The following is a 16,599-nucleotide window of genomic DNA, read 5'->3' as shown; positions in this document are numbered from 1 at the left end:
AGTGAACTTGAATACTTACAAGTAAATGTACTATTATTTATTTATACTTAGAAAAGCAGTAAAATGTGAAAATGTACTCAAGTACTGTAACGAGAGTAGTTGTAATTCGTTAATTTCCACCTCTGGTAACCATAATCTCTAATGTAGAATTGAAATTCCTTATATTTTACAACTGAATTAGATATCCCCACAAAACTTCCAAATGTTGAAACAAGAGTCACAGTTCAGACTGATCAGAGGATGAACATTGAAATTTATAGATTTGATTGAAGGCTCTTAGTCTGGTTACTTTTTGCTTCAATGACTTAAGCAGCACTGTTTAGATTTTCAAGCTTATAACAAAAAGGTTAATTAGGTTTCTTCTACCACTGAAGAAATTTAGTCTGCTGGAGACAGAACGTGTATACATACACGTCTCCCCATGGATGTTGACAAAGAGAAAGCAGGTCAGTCAAAGGGAGAGAGCCAGTCAGAACAGTGGCCATTTACTGTGAACATATTAAAGGAGAAGCAGCACCAAAACGTCTAGGTTACTGAAACGTAACCCCGGTTCCCTGAAAGGATGGAACGAGATGTTACTTTCATTGAATGACGACAAGGGGTCGCTCCTGAGCCCCGATCTCCCTGAATAGTTTTCAATCACACCAGTTCTGATGTCTTGTTCCCTCTTTTCAGGGAACCAGGGTTATGTTTCAGTAAGCTAGACGTTCCCTTTCAAGTCAGTCACTCAGCATTACTTACGTCGAATGACGACTAGGGGTCCCTATAGAACGACGCCACAATACTGATACGGCTGCTCTTGCTCCCTATCATGTGGTAGCAAGCTCGCAGACAGCCCGTTTCCCCACCTGAGTGGGGAAGAGTCCGAGACAGTGAGTGAAACATAGTGACACTGCCATAGACGAGGTTAGCCAATCTTTTCCATAGAACTCACATCAGGTGAGGTGATGAACTGTTGGAGGGAGGACTGATTCACAGTCTCTCAATCCTGATTATGAAAGGAGCTGCCTTCTGGGGCACCTAAAACCAAGCTATGGAAGAGCTGAATCTTCCCATATGGAATCTAGGAAAAATTCTCTAGATAAATAAATGTCCTAACTGCATAACTTTTCCATTATAAAATCTAGTAAATGTGTCTGGGGAAGCCCAGCCTGCTGAATGGCAGATATCTGATAATGAAAGCCATTTTGCCAATGCCCAAGAGGAAGACATGCCTCTTGTGGAGTGGGCTTTAATTCTCACAGGGCATTCCAAGCCCTGTGATTCATACGCCAGCTTAATAGCATCTATCACCCAGTGAGACTCTGTTTAGAGGCTTCTCTGCCTTTGGATCAGCCTCCGAAACACACAAAGAGATGACTCGTCAGTCTAAACTGCCGTGCACGCTCTATGTAAATGCGCAATACTCATATGGGACAGAGCGTGTGCAATGAAATTTTTCTTATTTTTTTTTTTTTTGACTGAAAAGGAGTGGGAGAAAAAGCTTGTAAGTTTATCACTTGCGTTTTTAACGGAGTAGATAAAACCAGGGTGTAGCCGATTTTAGGCTACAAAATGGCTTTAGAGAAGCCTGGACCAAACTCTAGACAGGAATCCTCCACAGATAGAGCTTGGATATCTCCCACCCGCTTGACTGAAGTGATGGCCAGTAATAAAGTGGTTTTAAATGAGAGAACATGTAGGTCCGCATTTCTAGTGGCTCAAATGGAGCAGTACACAGCGCCTTCAGCACCATGGACAGATCCCACACTGGGACTGTAACTGGGTGAGTCAGTATGATACGTCTACCTCCTTGTAGGAATTTCGTAATCAGATTGTGCTTGCTTATTGAATTTCCTGCAACTGGAGCGCGATTTGCCGCAATAGCTGCAACATACAATTTTAGTGTTGATGGCATCCAATCGCTATTGAAGAAAGTTCAGCATCATGTTTACTGAGCAGTCTGTTAGGTTTCCTTTTCGTGATAAACACCAGTCTGAAAAGATTAGCCACTTTAGTGCACACAGCTGCCTCGTAGAGGGGGCTCTAGACGGTGCGATGGTGTTAAAAACTGTATGTGACAACCCATCTATTTCACACGTGTTCCGTTTAATGGCCAAATGTGCAGTTTCCACAGCTCTGGCCGTTGAAGCCAGATTGACAGCACATGGTGTGTCAGGCAAATGGGGGAAATGCATATTTGTGTTTCTTTGCTGGCCATTTGTGGGCTAAGGCATCTCCGGGCAAATGCTCTGATACGAGAGCAGAACAGCCCCGTCATTCAAATGGCCGGGAATGTGAACTGCCCAGACTGAATTGACTCGCCTCTGATTTCGCAAAAACTTTTTGTTGTATCAGATTTATAAGGATGAAACACATATTTGCGTTTCACCATTCACCCCTAGCGTGACACTCGTTTGATAAAACGTGACCTTCTTCCACTGTGACAGCTTAGCTAAACAGTGGCACATCACCCATAGGTATAATTTGCTGTGGTGCCATGTATTCCATGGCACCCTCGCACTGACCCAGCACTGAAACAATCTCATGTGCAGTAAAACCCAATGGTGTGGCTGCTATTGAGGCGGACATTAACCCAAGAGCTTTCTGAAATTATTTTAAGAGTCAACTTGAGAACTTGCGATTGGCAGATCATGAGCTTACATGACCTGTATTCTGATCATCACCGGGAAAGTTTGAAAGATGTTATAACACAACAGGCCACTGATGTATTGTTCCTTTGAATCAACTTCTTTATACTGCAGTTCTGGTTGAGATGATTTCGGAGCCAGAAACAGTACCAGTTATTTTAGGCACTCTGTGTGCCATTTTTAATTTTTTGGAGAAATCATTCTCCCTAACTTGAAATCTTTCAAGAGATGGAGAATTAATTGCACACGCCTGCCTGATGGGGTGTTATAAAATAAAAACATCATCTTGTGACATCATGCATTCCATAGCACTCACACAAAGACCCTGCATTAACCCTCTTGGGTCTGAGGGTGTTTTGGGCCCTGGAGAAGTTTTGACATGCCTTGACATTTGTGCTTTTTTCAGTTGCTTAAAAACATATTAATGGCTAAAGTCTGATAACACTGTATTCAGCACAAACTGGGCTACAATAATATGTGAACAACATATATGTACATGTTTGCATTTTTGAGAAAATAACATTTATGTGTGGTTTTTGAAAATACAAACATTTTAAGCCACTGAAATGAAGCTATATAACACATACTAAACATTTGTTCACAAGACTTTTGAGAACTGGATCTTGTAGCCTAGAGTTTTTGCTACAAAAATGATGTGAACCATCCTGATCACTCATTCATAAAAAACAATATAGTAATTTAACTTTTGTAAGACACTTTTAGTGTTAGAAAGGTCATATGCGAGGAGGCGTGGATGATCATGAATATTGATGTGATTCACACCTGAGGAGACAAAGACCCCTCTCCTGAGAGAGAATGAATGTAAGGAGACTTAATAATTGAATGTATTGTTTGTAGTTTATTCACGAAATCAAGTTTAAGTTAAAAGAAGTAATCTGACTATACATTTTCTAAACTTTAGACCTACACTACCGTTTAAAAGTTTTAGATCTGTAAGATTTTTTAATGTTTTTAAAAGAAGTCTCTTCTGCTCACCAAGGCTGCATTTATTTGATCCAAAATACAGCAAAAACAGTGATATTGTGAAATATTTTTACAATTTAAAATAACTTTTATATTTGAATATATTGTAAAATGCAATTTATTCCTGTGATCAAAGCTGAATTTTCAGCATCATTACTGCAGTCTTCAGTGTCACACTATTCTTCAGAAATCATTCTAATATGCTGATTTTCTAATATGGGCATATTTACAGCACATTTTACACATTTACACCCGAATGGATATTTGCAAGCACAAGCTTCATTGATGATAATGAGGCAGCGTAAACACTAGTTAAAATATAATCTAAACATTCATATTATTTATATGTCATATTACATATCATATTTATATCATACAGCATACAATTTAAATACCTGCTTTAGCCGAAACAACATTTAAATGTAACTAAAACTTGCCTATTAGGACATATTTCAAATTTCAATACTCTGAATCCTGGCTGGCAAGTCTGGAAATATTCAAACTAGTTAAATATGTACATGTTTATATAAAATAACATGTCAACTAATGTACATAAAACTAAATGACTTACTCATCCGAAATTGTATCCTCGGCTGGATCAAGTTGCTCTTCAAAATGCAAACGTTCCCGCTCTTCTTCTGAGGAAAATGTGAACTCTTCATCACTATCCAGGACCATCTGAAGAGATTCCTCACCTGTGTAGTGTGCCATCTTCCAAACGTGCAGAAAAGTGAATGAACTTGATGTTTTTTAAGGCACTGTTGGGGGCGTTTACCATTTGCATTGATTGCCTCAGCACATTACCGTATGAATAGCGCGCTCTGCTGGTGGGTGGGATCACATTAGGGATAATTAGCTGAGCCAGGAGAAACTGTACATCCCTTTGTTTCATACAGATTACATTGCAGGAGAATATTTGTTTTAAATTTGAATTGTTTTATTTAAAAGTAAACATTGTAAGCTTTCTTTAGACATATGTTTCATGTTTGTCTGATAAGTATTCGCAGAGTTTCAGTTAATTTTTGTGATGTGTTTCAGAAAGATGCTCGCGGATACAGAGACGTCTGAAAGCGCACCCTGTTTATTTTCTTTATTTTACAAAAGCACAAGGTTTTGTTGTTATTGTGAGTGTACACAAATAAAAGTAGACCCTTTATAGTCTCTAATGATGTCTTACACTTATCTGTATGCCCAAAAATTACGGAGTAATTTAAGTTGTTTCCGCTGTTGTGAGGAAAAAATCCAGCAGGACGCGCCAGCACGTCCATCGACCCCAGAGGGTTAACAGGGGTCTCACGTGCAGTAAATACCATGGTGTGGCAGCATCTGAGGTGGCCATAACCTAAATGCTCTCTGAAATGCTTTCAGATGAATCAGCCTTTCAAGTGATGGAGGTCTTTTTGTTTGCCACTCTGAGCTCATGACTGCTCTAAAATTAGCGTCAGCTGCCCTTTATCTTTTATATCTTAATACAAAAGTAACTGCTGTAAAACCCATAAGGAGGTACTTCACCTCCAAACACAGTATAGGCGTGCATTATGCACTGAACTGTGTAACCGTACATCACGGTTCCCATCTGGACATGCCTGGTTAATGCACTCAAAGCATTTGCGTGAGCGCGAGAGGGCACATTGTTTTGGCTTCTAGTCGAGAATGTATGGGAACTGGGTTTGTGGCAAAGTGCGGAGGAAAAAGGAGCTCTTTTATTAAGTATGTAATTGCATTCGTTGCATTTGTGACCTCGAGATGCATGCATTTTATTCTTGTGTCTGCACATGATTTTAACTCTCTCCCAGTAGCTTTGGTTGCTGGGAGAAGAGACATGTACCAAGCCTCTTTCTGGGCTGGGGCAAACAATGGTTGGAGCTCTGGTTTCCTCCTTGCTGATTTGACATAGTCAGGAGTGCTTTGGCTGGCACGGTGGGTTTTCCCTGCTGTGGCGCAAGCCTGGCTGTGATGCTTTGTTTCATGGTCATGGGCGCTGTAGTGTCCCTACCAGTTCGGCACTGCTTAATGGAGCTGAAGCTGGATGAGCACTGGTTCTGGCAGGGTGTGCCCCTGATGAAAATTTTGAGAGAAGCGGCTTTTTAGTGGCTGCAGCCCGAATCTGCAGGAAATGTTTCATAACCTGCAAGTGATCCTTTATAGTTTGGAGTTTTGCAGAGAAAGCATATTTGCGTCTCAGAACAAACTCAGCTGTGACATCCGAGTGCCAGGAACGCCTTACCTTGTTTGCCACCAAACTGCCCAATATCTTGGGCAGTTGTCTCGGTAGTACGCAAGCAAGTAGAGCGCAACTCTTTGAAGAGTGCAAGGATTTAACTCGTCCAGATCATCCAGGCTTCTCGGCTAGGTGCAGAAGCGGGGCATAAATGTGTAGAAAACCGCTTCTCCCACCTGTGGAAGGAAGGCAAAGCCTTCTGCTCCATTTAGTGTTAGCTTGGTAAAGGCGTTCACTCCTGAAATGTGCGTGCAAGCCCAGTATGGTGCGTGCAATGTTTTTGGAGAGTTCGGCGTACATCTCCGGGAAGGACGGCACCCATGGGGTGCGGCTTGCTAGAGAGAATACCTACTAGTCCGGCTGAACTGTAACTTGCCTTGCCTTCCAACACAGCTCATCTGGGAATATGCCAAATGAAAACTAACCCTCTGTCTAGCAGAGAATTTCACTGGCATATTCCATGGGTGAAAACACTACAAAAGGAGATCAGGAATCCCGCAAGGCTTGCGCCAGCGGGAACCTCCCTGTATTCTCCGCGCTCCATATCTGAGTCTTGCACAACACCTGTCTGTGCTCCACAGAGACGATATTGCTGGAAATTGTAAACATGGCAGCGTTCTTCAAAAAGAAAGCCTACCATGAGCGTAGTGTGTTAATGCTCATGCATTCTCAGAGAATACATTGTGCATTGTTGAACGTTGCTTCAGTGTGAGCGCTGGCCAAGCCTGAAAAACAGTAAACGTTCAGGAAATACACTTGTGATTATTCCGTCCCGAAAAGAACTTATATATCATGAGTGTTGCATTTTGTTTGTATGAAAAAAGGAAAAATGTTCAGACACCCAAAACTGCATTTTATCAAGAGGGAGACCACTCCTCTTTTGATATTCATACTTGCATTCCCAGAGAATACATTGTGCATCACTGAACATTGCTTCAGTGTGGGAGTTGCCCAAACCTGAAAGACAGTAAACATACAGGAAATACACTTGTGATTATTCCATCCTGAAAAGGATGTATATATAATGAGTTTTGCCTGTTGTTTGTATGAAAAAATGAAAGCAAGTTTTTAACACACAAAACAGCCTTTTATCAAGAGGGATACCACTCCTTTTTAGATAATTTCATAACGATACACTTCGCTGGGTACCCAGGGAACGAAAGATCTCTCTTTGAACCCTGTAGGCAAAACCTCGCCCTGCTGGGTAGTAGGGAAGAGAACTTAATCCGGTAAAACTGTGCTTTACTCACAACAAAGGGCGTGTAGAGAGAGAGATCCGTTCTCGACTCTGAAGGAGTATGTTCTGACAAGGCCCATCTTTCAGGGTAAAGTACCAACTTCCATATACAGTGTCTCCTTATAGTTAAATATTTTAATTATTCATTGAAGTTATATTTTGCTTATTTTATTTATTACATGACAATTGTTCATCAGTGTCATCGTCATTTCGCAGTAACCTGAATAGGGTTATTTCCTTATTCCTTATTTATCCTTCCCCCTTACCTTACCTTGGAAACATTCACCACAGTCTGAGACTCTTTTTCCCATAATGCAAAGGTCCTCTGTTCAGGCTTATGAGGTACTAATTGCAATGTAGATGACACAAATGTACTCTCAAGTGATAGCATAATAGCATCCTTTGCTGTGCAGTTTTTTCTGCATACCAAATTATATTCACAGTGACTCTACTTTGTATGTCTCATGAAGTACCTTGCAACAAAGGCAATAAGGTTCTGCCATCATTTTCGTGATGTTTTCCATTAAGCCACAAGCTGTGTTTGGAGTTTTCAAAAGCTATGAGAATAATTCAGCTTCTGCTGTTTCCCCAGCTGCACCTTGGCCTGAAAATATCAAATTCAGTAAGAAAAGAAATTCAGTACCTGTTATTTTCCAATCTGACCATGCTACCATGACTAGAGTCAGGAACAGAGAGATACTTTTGGCAGTTCATCGGTCTAGCACTGTTCTGTTTGATAAAGCACATAACATGATAGCATGATAACGTGTTTAAGCAATAAGACATTTGTTGTATCCCCTACATTTGTCAGTTGTAAAGTGAAAAATTTGATAACCTGTAGTTGACTAGACAGTCACAGAATCATGAAGGTTTGAATGTTTCGGAATTGTGATTAGAGTTGGTGTTGTCTACTGTCCAGTATGAGATGTTGTTTTGTACTGTATTCTGATCCATGTGTCAAACTCAGATGAGTCAAAAATTATAATCCTATCTTGAAAATCACAGAGCATAAAATCAGAGCCTTGGATTCTAGCAATCTTGGAAGGCATCATGAATCAGTTGCCATGATGCAGATAGCATGGTGACATTGGACCTTGCAGCAGTCACAAAACGGTAGCCTAAATGATGATTGCTTTTACTTGTCTTGCACTTCCTCCACTGCATTGCATGGGCATTATCTTAGTTCCAGTGAAAGCTCTCACAATTGTATATAGCACTGTCTATATGAACCTGTGCACATCATCAGTTCTTCATGTCTTAATGATTGCAAATCCATACATCTGATATAATCTCAACATGTAACAACTATACAACTACACAACATACAACTATAACATGCATACAGAATAGGTTTCTCATGTACTCAAAGCTAGAAAATCATAGACATTAAAGACCTTAATTAGTTAAATAATGAGAAATCAGTTTACCTGAATGCCTTACTTAAGCAATATCAAACAAGGAAGAGTGATGTTGTACTGAATGTCATCATGACTGTGATTCAGCCATGAATCTTGAATTCAGTTGAGGAAAACGCCATTTCAGTGTGTTATAAAAAGTGGAAATCTGGTGCTGGAATTTGTTATTTTGAACGTTATGATGAGTGCACGTTGCAGCTGGAGCCTTTTAAATTTGGATGAATTTTGATTAGCTGTCAATGTTATAATCCTTCATTAGCTGGAAGAAAATCACTCTGAAAGTGATCCAAACAATATTATTCCTCTGTGATGTTATCGTTATAGTTGTGGTGTGGACTCAGCTATTCTCTTAGAGTTAGAACGATTTTTAAAACTTTATGTTTATAGTTATCCTTATAGTTATCGTTCTTGGTGTGAACGGGCCTTAAGACTGCATCCACAATAATCCATTAAAGTTTGCTACTTTTTAGTTCCCTAATGTCATAATTTTTCTATTTTCAGTTTCCTAACATCACCATTTTCCAGAATATGCGGTTATGAAAAGCATTTTCGAAAGTATCTGATTTGGGTGGAATGTTCAATCAGATTACAGGACCGGAATTTATTGATGTATACTCTAAATTAAATTATCCCACAGACATTGATGCCCCAACCAATCTGGCAACCAGGGAGGTGACGGAGAACTCTGCAACTGTGACATGGGATGGTGTTCGGGCTGAGATCGATGGCTACATCCTGACCTATAGCTCTGCTGAGGGCATCAGCCGAGAGATGAAAGTGGGAGCAGATGCTACCTCATACCAGCTAACTTCTCTGAAGCCGGGAGTGCTGTACACAGTTTACCTCGTGGCCTATAAGGGATCTCGATCAAGCAGGAAAAGCATGACTGAGGCCGAGACGGGTAAGCTGTTCACCTTCTGGGTGAGGATGTTGGGCTTTCCCCTTAAATTTTTTTATTTCCTCATCTCAATAGTTCCCTCAAGGGATACTGCTACTATACTTTGATCTATCTACTTTCTGAATGGATGGAAGAGTGGCATTCTCGTTCTCAGATGTTAATTGTTTTCTCCATTAATTTCCTTTTACGCTCGATTTAATTTCTTTTCAAAAAGATTTGCTTCTCTCTGACAATGCAACCTTAACAATGCTCTTTTTCAGCATCCCTTTAAAAATAAATAAAAAAATAAAATGAAACACTCAAAGCAGCCTAACCAAGTTTGCTGTTCTTAACTGGTTTAAGTTGGTCTAGTTAATCTCCCAGCCTGATCAGCTGACAAGTGCCCTAAACCCCTCTAAAACAGCAAACCTGACTAGCTTGGGAGACCAGCTAAGGCCTACCTTATTTTAGAAGAGATACAGTCATTGCAGAAAAGACATGGATGATAAAGAACAAAGTCAAATCAAAGTTGTGACTTTGATAAATCAATTTTGATTTGACTTAAAGGTTTATTACCACAGGAGTCTCTGTTGTATTGCAATATGACCATGTCGGAACCGTGTGAGCAGTGTCTACAGTGTATTGTAACTGGAGCTATGATGTTGGCTAGTGTTTTCCATCCTCCACAAAATGAAGTATCATTAACACATATAAATGTGCTTTTTAAAAAGTGGACTTTTTTATTTACTTAAAATTAACAACAACGCAGTAAGGAGATCTCTCCATGGAATTTCAAGTTAGTTAAACAGAGATACATAGTGGTATTTCCCCAGTGGGTGCTGCTTTAGACAATAAACCAGATGGTTTTAAGCACATACCAGCTGACAGTCAGAGTCAGGAAACAAAACCCAAACTGATGCACTTGGATATCTAACAATTAAATCCATGCATATCCTCTGTAATGTTACCATGACCATTATTTCCACTGTCCACATTAATGTCTAAATACCACAAGAAGTGTAAGAAATCTATTGATGTGAGCCACATTGTGCATTTCCCTTGTAATTACATTGTGCATTCTTTATGCACTCATCTCTGTGGGTTTTTTGGGAACACAAGTGATTCCGGCAAAGTGTAAAAAAAGCTCACTCAAAAACTCAAACTGCAAATGCTTCACAGATGGGATCATTTGCATTTAGAAAGCAGAAGCACTTTAAGTTTTAAACCTCTTGAGTTTTTTTTTTTTTTACAGTCTTTTCCCCCTCAGGAATATTTAATGAAACATTATGTATGTCAGTGACCCCCATATACTGTAAATCTATGATAATATTTAATTATATCTGTATGTGGGAAGATCTGTGGAATATTTGAGATTTATTTTACTGTAATCAGGGAACCAAAGCTTTAGATTAGCCTTGGAAATAAAAAAAAAAAAAAAACATATCTTAGGCTTAATTGTTTTTAGAAAACCGGTGATGTGGTTTAGCTAAAGGGCATGTTCAAGCAAAAGGATGTTGAGTTACATTACATACATAGTACTACTCAATGTTTGTTAGTTAACTTAAGCCGTAGACATGCTAAAGCTAAAATAAGAAATATTTAAAGATTAAGATTTTATATAAGGGTATTAGCATCTCTGTTAATTGGTCAATAATGGCAATTAGTTTAACTTAGCTCAATAGTATATTGTTAGCTTGCTTGATAAAATACATTTTCACTTGTTTACAACCTGAGGTAGAATGTAAGCAGATATTTAGACAGCAATATTAAGCAAATATAGATTGTTAGCTTGCTAAAAGATTTTTGCTGGTTCACAACCAAAGGCAGCGTGTTAGCATATATTTATAAAGCAATATTTAGCAAATATAGATTGCTAGCTTGCTTGCTAACATATATTTGCTGGTTTACAAGCAGAGGCAGCACACTGTTTAGACAGCAATATTGAGCAAATATAAATGTTAGTTTAACTAGCAAAAACACAACCAATTTAAACGCCAATAGCACTCGCTGAGCATATTTTTCTAACCTTCTAGCCCATTCTGAGTTTGTAAGATGGTACAACTCTGCTTTGCAAGACAGTTGATACGGGAAGAGTTTCTGACTTAAACTTGACATGACTGTCATTCTATCACGAATGCTGTGTGATTATTTGAAAAAAGTCTACTCTTCCACAACTGTGGTACTTTACATTTTGGTCAGTACAGAGACCCTTACAGTCATCACTGTTTTCATTTACATTGATGTGATTGGTATCGTGATTATCATTAATAGTCAAGCTATTTATTGTCATTGTACAGGTACAATGAGATTAGATAAACCCCTTTTTAACTATGGCTAACAAATTCACAAAATTTAAACACAAATATTCACAGCATAAAAGTTATACAAATTACTATAGTTTCAAATGACCCCCTGCACATTTCACATTAAGTTATGTTGATCTGTTATTAATTTGGCTCAAGTAACAACAAATAATGACAAAACAACTGATTTAATATGAAATTCCCATAACTATACATATTAAACTTTGTTTTTAAGCATGCTATTATAGAACATCTCGTTAATTCATTATAGTAGCCTATTATTTTGTCATCAGCCTTTATAGTGTAGTGATGAATTGGAACATTCCAACAAAACATACTGGCTGTATTAATCAAGCTGCAGACTAATTTGAGAAAACTGCACTTCTGATAAGTGCAGAACAATTCAAAATTTACATTATTCAAAGTAATTAATTTTGGAAAAACATATTTAAAGAGCAACCAACATCAGATAAGATAAACACTTTATTGATTCAAGAGGGAAATTCAGCCAATCTGTGATAGGAAATAAAAAGTATTTGCTCTTAATAGCCTGGATTCATGACCAGCTGCATTAATATGAGATATTTGATCCAGTATTAAAGGGAAAACTGTCTACCTTCATGGTTCAGCGATGCATTCCTTTACATGGGCATGCATCATCTTACATCTCCCCAGCTTCACTGTCCATAACTGCATGGCTTTAATGCATTAATGTTGGTGCATTAACCTCTTGTATAAATGGCTTTTTAGACATAGACGCTCCTACAAACCTCATGGCCAAAGAGATGACAGAGGACTCAGCAAGGGTGACGTGGGACAAGGTGCAGGCACACACTGATGGCTACATGCTGAGCTACAGCTCAATTGATGGCTCCAGTCAGGAGGTTCAAGTGGGAGTTGACAGACCCTCCTACAGGTTTACTGGTCTGAAGCCTGGGGTTGTCTACACAGTCCATGTGTGGGCTGTCAAGGGCCCTCGCTCTAGCAAAAAGAGCTCTACAGATGCAGCAACAGGTTTCTGAATCGTATCTTCCTGATTCAGCTCATGCAAACTAATACAGGATTTCTCTGTTTTTAACAGTTGATCTGTTTGAAAAATAAGGCTGGTACAGTTCGTTCAAATGACAGCTTTTACAATTTGCATGTACATAAATTTAAAACCTGTCTGTGTTGTTCTGTCACTGTGTAGCCAGACTTCTTACTATCAGCATAAATAATGATCCTCTTTGCAGCTTATTTTGGTCAAGAACTGCCCTCTGAAGTGAGAAAGTAAAACAACCAATCACAGTTTGTTTTGTCGTTGACGTTTAGGTAAAATGTATCTTATTTTATTGTTACTAAGAGCCTCAAACAAAATATATGAAGGCACAGACCTTGCAAACTTAATCAAATCCAACAATTACATTATCCTCTGATGCTCATCAGCTGTAGCTGTCATGGATCTTGCCATTTTGAGAAAGCTCTTTTCTTGCCATTTTTGTGTTCAATATGCATCATATGGGCCGTGAGCAGTCCGTGAGCATGCCACCTGTGCCTGAAACTGCTTTTTTCACATGAGACTTTTTTCGGATGAGCAGAATAATAATGATGTTCAATCATATTTGACTCATCATGTCATAAAAAATTACTATCCCTTATTCCAGTGGTTTAGAGTTCTAATGCATTACTCAGATATGTTTCAACAGACAAACTGTCCAATTCTGCATGGCTCTAATGTAGAAATATGCATTGAAGGTGATGTGTGTAATGTTAAAATATTTTCTAAAGTATTATAGGACAGTTTAATATACTGAGACAACTATACTGTTAATAAGCCATTTGTAGATTGATTTCCCCATAAAGTATAAACACCATGGCTCTGAGGCATTTTCAACATTACAGTTGACGTTGAAACATTACTTGTTTGAGCAGCCCAGCATAGCAACACTGGGTAATAATAGTTTGAGTTTGGAGTGGGGACTACCTGTTTATCTGAGGATAGGAGAGTTTAGGAAACTTGTCATGATTTTTGCAATTCTAACTGGTGTCAGCAGTGGCAGAGAAATTACACACTGCACCTTTAACCCAATGAGTAAATGTCTTTTAAGTATTACATTCTCCTACTCACCTCTTGACCAAAGAAGTGAAGTGAGTGAACATCAATGGCTAAAGGCAAGGCTTTGGTTCTGTTGATGGAAGTGGTGTTCTGGACATTTGACTAGAAGTCAACAGCATCTCCTACAGGTTCACTAGTCTAAGTGCAGGAGTCATTTACCCTCTTGAATGCAGATGTGTTTTGTCTCTTTAATTAAAGGTGCTTTATGCAATTTTTGAATACCACAAATATCCATACTTCCTGGCATATATCACTGAGCGCATTTACATAAACACCAAGATGCTGATAACTAACAAAAATCAGCTTATTCAGACATTCCAACAATGCAAGTAAACCACATTAATATGTGATTTGATATCAAGTTATTTTCTGCCTTTGCTGTCAAAACAACATTTGTGCACACTGGATAAAGCTGGTAAGAACGACGGTAAAGGTGTTTACATGCAGAGCGAAATTGGGGTAATGGACAAATATCTATGCGTGCCAAATTGTTTATGCTTAAAACATTTAGTACCTTACCATGATGAAGGAGAACCCTTAATGCATTTACATGATATTACAGGTTGTCGGCTTATTAAGCATAATTGGTGAAATAACGTGCATGTAATCGTGCTCACCCAAATATGTGTCCAGGGTCTAATTCATTGTCTAGTAGAATGTAACACATGGCTGAAATGGATCTTTAAATCACATGACAAAACTCTTTTCACAAGGAAAAAATCTGTTCAAGTCTATTATATCTGTCATTTCACTGGTCAGCTCTTAACTTCAGTGTTAATTGAGGTAGACCAATTTTCTTTCATCCTCACAAATACTGTTCTGTCCTTCATGCCTTCAACACCTAAATAAAATGCATGAACCTTTTGTGCAAATGGCTTTTTAGAAATAGATGCTCCTACTAACCTCTTAACCAGAGAGGTGACAGATGACTCAGCATTGGTGACGTGGGACAAGGTGCAGGCGCTCATTGATGGCTACTCGCTGAGCTACAGCTCTATTGATGGCTCCAGTCAGAAGGTTCAAGTAGGAGCTGACAGCACCTCCTACAGGTTCACTGGTCTGAGGCCGGGAATTGTCTACACAGTCTATGTCTGGGCTGTGAAAGGCTCCCACTCTAGCAGAAAAGCCACAACTGAGGCTGAAACAGGTTATCTGATTTAAGCAGGCAGTGTGGCTCTGTGCCCATGCTGTCTACTTCTGCTTCCAAATGTCAAATGAAGCATGACAAAGGTTCTTTGCCAAAGTCTTTCACAGCAGATAACTGAATTAAACCTGCAAGGAAAGCTTGAAGGAATAGTTCACCCAAAAAATGAAAAATTCTGTCAATATTTACTCAACCTCACCCTCATGTCGTTTCAAATTCACATGCTGTTATTTTTTTATGTGGAACACAAAAGGAGAATAAATAAATAAATAAATAAATAAAAACACCATAAAATAACCATAAACATAGTCTATACAATCCATGCACTGTTTTCTAGAGCCATATAATAACATTGTGTGAAGAATGCAGTCATATGGGCTACAAAAGCAAAACAAAAAAACAACATAATTAAAATTTGGAACAACAACATTTTGGAACACAAGTATTCATACATTTTCTATACGATTGGAACTCATGGTTCAAAGGACTAATTCATGTTTTCATAAGTCAATACGATTGAGTACTGCATGACCAGACATATTTCCACACAATTTAGCAACACATGATGACTTCAACCTCATTTGACTGAACCCTCTGTTTGTTGATCCTCAGAGATTGATGCACCCAAGAATCTCAAAGCCATTGACGTTCAGACACAAACCTCAACTATAACATGGGAAGCTCCTCGGGCTAAAATTGATGGCTACATCCTGACTTACAGGCCCGATGATGGCAGCATGCAGGTTTGTTCTACATTCAAACAGTGTAAGATCCATCCTTTACTATTTCTGCATTGCTCTGAATACTGAATTGTTAGTTTCTGGGAGACATTTGCTATTTTTGCAAAATTGGATTCTTTATTTGTATGCCTTTTCGTTTTGTGCTATAGATTGTGGAAAAAACATTGACCACAGGAGAGAAAAGATTTGCTCTCTCTGGCCTTGCAATAGGGAAAAAGTACATTGTCACCCTTATTGCCTACAGGGGCACAAAGAGGAGTAGGATGGTGGAGGTAACATTCAGTACAGGTAATGTATGCTGATAAATGTCTATATATTTACCATAAACTTTTATACTTCTATATTGATAAACTTCTTTACATGTACCATATTCCTTCATTCTTTTTAAGCAATATCACACGAGCAAAAAGAATGTTGTTCCACTGTTAAAGAATAACTTTTCAATTAAGGGGCATTATTTGTCCCTGAACTTGATTTTCAGGGGCATTTTCCACATTTCTAAAGCGATATTTTTTCTAACCACATGAAATAATCACATTATGTCGAATCACACTATGTCACATACTGAATGTCAATTAAGTAATTCATTTATAAATTCACATCTCAATAATTACATTGATAATGTATTACCTCTTACCAATAAAATTAAATCAACATGAACTGAAAATGTGTAATAGGTCAAGAGAAAAATATTAAGAACTACATAAGATGTTACAAATACGTTTATTACAGACTTTTTGGCCCTATATTTTGAATTTCACAGGCATTTTTTAAAACTACTGGTGGCATATTTGCCCTGAGCACTCCTTCATTTCTGACCTTCTGTTGCTCTAAACATTGTGCTGAAATTTCTGACCACCAACAGCACGATTGTGATATTGTTTTTATACAACAGTTCTACAAAAAAAAAAAAAAAAAGTAAATGATTGGCTGTTCAATAACTTAGGTTTCAG

General features: G+C 38.4%; 1 protein-coding gene across 1 annotated transcript in view; it reads left to right on the top strand.

The window, feature by feature from the left end:
- tnn (tenascin N) overlaps positions 1–16,599 on the top strand; it is a 64,228-nt gene that overhangs the window by 42,916 nt on the left and 4,713 nt on the right. The window contains 5 exon segments of the mRNA XM_051698738.1: positions 9,125–9,388; positions 12,418–12,681; positions 14,646–14,909; positions 15,519–15,649; positions 15,796–15,934. Of these exon segments, the coding sequence (XP_051554698.1) occupies positions 9,125–9,388; positions 12,418–12,681; positions 14,646–14,909; positions 15,519–15,649; positions 15,796–15,934 (1,062 nt within the window).

Source organism: Myxocyprinus asiaticus, chromosome 5, assembly GCF_019703515.2.
Source record: "Myxocyprinus asiaticus isolate MX2 ecotype Aquarium Trade chromosome 5, UBuf_Myxa_2, whole genome shotgun sequence".
NCBI classification, from domain to species: Eukaryota; Metazoa; Chordata; class Actinopteri; order Cypriniformes; family Catostomidae; genus Myxocyprinus; species Myxocyprinus asiaticus.
The sequence above is the reverse complement of the archived record's forward strand: the minus strand, read 5'-3'. Positions and strand labels throughout refer to the sequence as shown.